This window comes from Apostichopus japonicus, chromosome 15, assembly GCF_037975245.1.
Source record: "Apostichopus japonicus isolate 1M-3 chromosome 15, ASM3797524v1, whole genome shotgun sequence".
Classification (NCBI taxonomy): domain Eukaryota; kingdom Metazoa; phylum Echinodermata; class Holothuroidea; order Aspidochirotida; family Stichopodidae; genus Apostichopus; species Apostichopus japonicus.
The window spans coordinates 101635-108645 of NC_092575.1; the positions used below are offsets into that span (position 1 = coordinate 101635).

Consider the following 7011-nt stretch of genomic DNA (forward strand, 5'->3'; position numbering starts at 1 on the left):
TAGTAAAAATTAGAAAACTATTTTGCGCTTACTTACACATAACCGAGAGTAGTATTTCCTCAAATATTAAGAGCTACTGATCTCAAACCAATTAGTGTAAGCATAATAACACTTAAAATGTACCATTTCCATATTTCATTTAACTAACCCCATTCAATATTCTTTTCCAACCTGCTAAAAAAATAGGATACTTCAGAAATGACTTCCCTACACCACTCTTCAATCCATCATCGAATCCTCTACGCAGTTTTGTGTTCTGGTTTATACTTGTATTTAAAGGGGTAAAGGGGAAGGGGAGGTAAGGGAAAGATGGCGTTGAGTGACTGACGGGCGCCTTCTCTCGGTAAATATCAATGAAAATGCCCGCAATTCATAAATGAATATAATATATGAAACCAAAGTATGTGGTGATTCATTTCGATATGAGTTACGTGTAAGGGAATCAGGGATGCGTACCGGTACCTATCTTGATCGCCGAGTCCTGAGTATTTGATCAAATATAGCCAGGAGGGGGGAGGGGAGCGGGGAGGGTAGATAAAGAGGTGTAATAATCCATCCTTTGTTGACTATTTCGACTATTATAATCACTTATGATGGTGCGTGTGAATTTGATTCAGTTTTTTTCAAGATAATTCATGGCTTTGATAATTTATCATTTACTGATTTCTTCATTTTGGCTAATAACAGAAATACTAAAGAAATCTTGAGTAGCCTACCTTAAAATCTCAATACGTGTTTGATGATGCATTTCGGTAAACAAACTTCCGGAGTAGATTCAATGTTTCTTATTCTAAATGCACTCTAACCAGGTGGGTTTAATGGAGAAGAGTTGTCGCAATCGAAAGAAAGAAATTTGTATCTGTTGCCTTATGGCACGAACGATTTATCGTAAAATCATGCACTACGACCGCCCATGTCAGCATGTTCATAACAAAAATGTAAACAAAATAGTCTACCCATGCGGCCCCATCAAGATTGTAATGCAGTCCTATACTCATATCATCCACTTTTTACAATTCCACAGAGGAAACATCTGGAAACACCTGTTTATTCATTGCAATGGAAGGAAATGACACAATTTCGCAAACTACATCTGTAGGACCGAGAGAAAAATACAAGAGCAGGGACCTAAGACAGGCTAGCCACGAAAGTTAAAGTAAGCCTAGGACTAATGGTCGTAAACAAAAAAGAGAGATTTGATTGACGCATGATCTGTTGGGCGGGGCTTGCAAATTTTGATCGAAGTGTGTAGAATCTACGAACTCTTTAATAAATCAGGCGAATTTTATTCAGCTCATTTTTTTTACGACAGATAACTCAATAAATATAACTAATATTGTTATGAAAATGGCAGAGAACAGTGTCATTTTCACTGAATCTTTAGTGCAGTAAGCTCCTTAGTGCAGTAAGCTGTTAAAGGTCGAAGTTGAAATTTGGCAAACACGTACTGAGACTTTAAGCTTCAGAAAGTTTGTAGTATAGTAGGCCTAAGTATTCCACTAAATGTCTTTCTTTTCTTTTCTCAAATTCCAGCAAAGGAGTTGTAAATAAACTGGAATTGTTCATGTTGTGTTTTTGTTTGTCGTCATGGCAAATAGTGAATTTGTTAATGTCTTGGACCGTGGTACTTGAAGTATTGCAATATGGTTAGATCAGTGTTCGAAACGGGTGCATCCATAGGGGAGAGGGGGCTTTTCGAGCTTTGCGGTGTGAAGGCGGGGATCGTTTTGGGAAGACCCCGCCCACTCGGTATCTTCTAAAAGAAAGAAAAAACATTTGGGAGGGTCTGAGCCCCTTGAACCCTGCATTTCGAGCACTGGGTTTTATGTTCATTGTTCGATTTGTTTTTCATCAGGTAATCATAGGTGGGTACTACATGTCCCTCTTGATTCCTACTTTTTCCACTAAATTTAACTAAACTAAAACATTACTAAGGTCATCCACAGTATTCAGAATGGCAGTACTACAGACTCAGACGGTTCAACCTTTCAATCATTAAAAAAAATGAGAAAGGTAATTATGTCGGATATTATCTACTCAAAGGAGGAGGAGGAGGATGTACTAAGAATGGGCGGTGTTTGTAACCCACTACACCTTTCTCCTTACCGAACAAAGGCAATGTTGTACTTACCAATAACGTTTTGCTAGGAGTCTGATGCTAGTCAATGCTCGGCATCAGTGTTCCCAACTAATGACACTATAGTTATACCCTTCAAAAACTCATTTAGTATAATCTTGATTGTTATTGGAGAATATAAGATTATCATTAAGTGTTATAAGTATTGCCGCGGTCGTCAATTGCAAACAAGCAATTAACCTTTACGTTAGTTTACTTAATTTTCTTCTCCGTATACTGCTAAGAAGCTGCCCTGAACATTACTACATTAAACTAAGAGACTTTCCTTATTACAAGACACATTTTCAAGATTATTTGAAGGACACCAAATACCTTATGATATCTATGCGGACAAACTTTCCGAAGACATTTCGCCCTATTGACGGGGTACATGAAATGCGGGATATTTTTTCCGGCCGGACAGAATGTCCCGGTGAAAAATGTCCAGCGGACACTTTGTACTGTGGAACCAAATATATATGTAAACCGGCATGCTGTTATCCTGCCAGACTATGTGATGTTATGTACTCTTTACTCTTCAGCCAATATCACATTGCATACGATTCCATACTCTATACACTGCCATAATCTAAACGTTGTAATAGTGTACTCATATATACCTATTTAAACTAGTACCAAAACCTATACCCTGCCAATATGTAAAAAATATTGTTTATTATGAAAAATAAATCGAAAGGACTATGCAGAAGCAGAGAAATACAATGTGTCCGTGATCTGGTGTCATGAAAATACCCGGCACAAGAAAAGTGTCAAAAAAATTAATACTGATGTTCCCACTATTTCCCTGCACCCCACCACACTCCCATTGCAACACGTTCGCCCTTGGCTATAAATGGAGCATGCTCGGTAAGTCCAATTCCTGGCAGAGCGTACTGTTTTATCCATTGGTAAAGTTGTGTTATTATAAACTGGCTAACCTGGTATCCTAACGGATTAGTGCAACTGCGGTCCTATATGTTTTCTAGGGGAATTAAAGTGCACGATACGCGATATGAATTCTGGTATTTAACTCAACATGGTTCACATAAAATTTATGAACGATATGGAAATCCAACATAAACGCACATGTTCCGTGAACTATCAGATTATAAAATCAATAAAAACAACCTTTCTCACAAATTCCGTAACGGTTTGACATTACCGTGCTACTTTTAGTGAAATTAATTTGATTTAAACAGACTTTGATATTTTTTTAGAAAATCTTGTAAGAAGCGAGTTCTCTTCGCTTTCATATAGGCCTACATGCAATTATGCTTACATACATGCTATTATGTTTACATATTATGCTTTCATAATTGCTATTTTGTTTTCAAACATACAACTATGTTGAAATACTATGCTTTCATACATGATATTATATAGGCGGAGTGTATAGCCTAGTGGTTAACGCCGGCGTCTCCCAGTCATGAGATCCCCGGTTCGATTCCCCGCCGACAGCAAGGTGTGTCGTCTGGCAAGGGTGTTGTTCAATAACAACTTCCCGACATGGACGTTAAATGGATGTGTGCCGAGAGATTGGCTTCGGTCAGCTTGCGAGTCTATAAGCCTTCATGGCTTCTTTCGCGAGTTCCTGCTTGCGGGAAGATCACATATACATATGTTTCATACATGATATTATGTGTTCAAACATACTATTATGTTTTCAAACATACTGTTATGTTTACATATTATGCTTTCATACATGATCTTATGCTTTCAAACATGCTATTGTGTTTTCAAACATACTATTATGTTTACATATTATGCTTTCATACATGCTCTTATGCTTTCATACATGCTACTATATGCTTTCATACATGCTGGTAGTTCGATGAGCTTAACTTGTTTTAGTTCACTTTAAGTACTGCGTCAGTGTAGCTCCATAATGGGAAGTAGAAGGAACGGATGGTTTAGGGCTTTAGGCTTATATTTAATGTATTATGTACAAGGACCCGAAGAAAATTATCCAATGAGAGAGATATGTGCAAAGTACTCTTGCATTGACCAACTGCACACCGCCCTCACGAGGAATACTATCACGGATACGTCGGCATATATACCAGAACCCAATCACCCTCCAGTCACCCTCCAGTCACCCTCCCCTTTTATCCAGAAGAGACTATAACTATATATATGAAGGTTGTAATAATAACATGTAAAATGACAAAGCATGAAAATGCAATACAGATCAACATAAAAGATCGTTTATTTCTCCAGCAGTTTTGCTCATATACTAAACAGGTTCGTCTTCCATAGTCCGAGATGTCGGACTGACTGTGACGTCAGAGCTGTTTTCGGTACCGCTCTTCCTAGCTATACTGGGTACCTTTTGATAAATTTTCTTTGACTCTACCTTTTTCAATGATGATCTCCCTCTGCTTAGTTGTACAGTCACTGTTTCTGAATCAGTTTCCAGAAGATCTTTTCGCATCATCCTCGCCAGCAGAAGATAAACTTGTTTGCGCATGCTCCGACTGCGAAATACATAGACGTATGGATTGATTGAACAACTGGCGAATGCCATCCAGGCAGATGCAGTAGCCCACCATGGTCGTTCTTGTCCATCTAGGTAAAAGATCATCACCATGAAAGCTGGAAACCAGCAGATTGCATATGCTGATATAATAAACATTCCAGTTTTAGCAATGCGCCTTTCACTCAACACCCACTTTTCTTTTTTTTCTTTATCTGGTGTTGCGGACGTTTCCTGGCTAGTCGTTTGATCGAAGCCATAGTCGATTTTTTTTTGGTTTTGTTTTAAGCGATGAATTAATCTTTTTGCTTCCAGGAATATCTTCAAATATACAAAGCACATGGTTAATAGTGGGCTTAAAAAGCCAAGGAAAAACAGGAAAAGAATATAACCGAATCCGTTCCCTGTAGGAGTGACAGAGCATGCGTATTGATACTTTGAATATTCGATGTGACTCCATCCTATAATTGGTGGTATCGCGAGTAAGATGGCGACTACCCATACTGCCATTAGGAGAAATAACCAGAACTTTACAACGATGCTGTGGTGGTACGTCATCGGTCTAGAAATTGAAATGTATCGTTCAACGCTTATTAACAATAAGGTCAAGATAATTGATGTAAGCATTAAAGACTTGCAAAAGGCGGTAAAAACGCACCAGCCATCAGAAAATACCCACAGTTTAGTAAACACAGAAATCAGAGTCGATGGCATAACGAAAATGGTCATAATAAACTGACAAATAGCTAGATGGAGAATATATCTGTTTGCTATCGATAACAACGATGGCTTTTTATAGGCAATTAGAAAAATTAGACAATTTCCAACGAAGGACGAAGCAATGATGCAAATTAATGTCACAGCTAACATAAAGGTACCAAACACCCCCGCAGACCCTTCTTCAGTGAACGTTTCTTGGGTATTATTAGATGCAACCAGAATACTTGTTTCTGGATTTGCTACACTGGTGGTTAACGTGTGATTCATACTGAGTTAGGTTTTGAATAGATGTACAGGATATACGAAGGTCTGGTTGCAGTGTTCACCGACTACTAGTATACGCAGCTCACTATGTAACGGATATACTGTGTCGGATTACAGGCGATTCTTCTTGAGAACACAATACAAAGGAGGGTTGATGATCCAAATAACCTTGATCAGAGACATAGATCTTTAAACATTCCTCGATGGAATGAACGGTAGGTTAGGGTTAGGACTAGCCAACACCAAGTTTGCCTGCTAGTTTGGATACTCGTAACTCTCGCCTGCCTGAAAAGAAAAAGAAAACTAACATCATAAACCTCCGTGGACGGTATTACTATTATGATCAGAAGTTCCTTTAATTTTCTGACATCTTACAGAATACGGTATGTATTCTTGACATGCAGAACCTATGTAGCAAATAGAGTACTAGGCCTATACTACACGTCTTAATGCTATGGAGGGTCTCAAATGTGTTTGCGTGTTAGTGTCGGTCTATGGCCTAATAAATTAACGTAAGTCCATGCAGTGAATATTTACAGCTGATTCTGGTAGTGTTGCAGAAAGTTATCGAGGGTATTTTAAACAATTGATCGACTTAATTAATCACTACTTGACAAACCATAAAATAACTTTACGTTTATACTCACGTGATTCCCTCCTTGCATTCGTTTCAAATTCATGAATTAATTCCACTATAAGGTCGAGGGAGACAACGTCTTTCTTTTTTGGAACGTCGCACTGTGTCTGTGTTAACTACGGTATATATGCAGTTGTCGGTACACAACGCAGTCAAACAGTTCCCTTAGTTAATGTTTGCCAGAAGTATTTGGTTCTCGTGGCTAAAGTACACTGACTTGTAAGTACATCCAAACTAAGCCGTTAATTATTAGCAAAACTAAACAATGCAAGAATTAAAGGCAACAAGTATACTTACAAACTATGAAAAGACATTGGTTAAATATATGCACAGTGAGACGCTGCGACGGCGGCGATTTATTTAAACTACATATATACATAGACAGTTACATACATATACACATACATAATGTTTACACGTATTATATGTTGGAATTGCTGAATCTAAAATATTGAAGAAGCTTACATGACCAATATATTTCATTGGCTTCAGGGTCAAATCAGTTAACAGTCCAGATTGATAATATGAAAAGAAAAACAGACAGAAAGTTAAACGGTTTCAGATCCTATAGCGATTTTCTATAAATATGGCGGGATTCGATGTACGTGACGTCATATTTGATGATATCATTAATTCGAATTAAAGATATCATTAATATGGAAGAATTCCTGATATGTTACCTCATTAGTCGATTATAATGATGCCAGTAAATCCATTTCATGAAATCATCAATTGCATTAATGATATCATTAAATGTTGAATAAAAAGTCAAACGGCTTGTCATACGGTCGGTGTAGCAGT

The 7011-nt window shown here is 37.8% G+C and overlaps 1 protein-coding gene across 1 annotated transcript; it reads right to left on the reverse strand.

Moving 5' to 3' along the window:
• Nucleotides 1–1032: 1032 nt before the first annotated feature.
• LOC139980840 (alpha-1A adrenergic receptor-like) lies at nt 1033–6368 on the reverse strand. The gene is made up of 2 exons (XM_071992807.1): nt 6221–6368; nt 1033–5858 (listed from the first exon to the last, which is right to left on the reverse strand). The coding sequence occupies exon 2, from the start codon at nt 5574–5576 to the stop codon at nt 4350–4352; it is 1227 nt and encodes a 408-aa protein (XP_071848908.1). The 5' UTR covers nt 5577–5858; nt 6221–6368; the 3' UTR covers nt 1033–4349.
• Nucleotides 6369–7011: the final 643 nt, after the last annotated feature.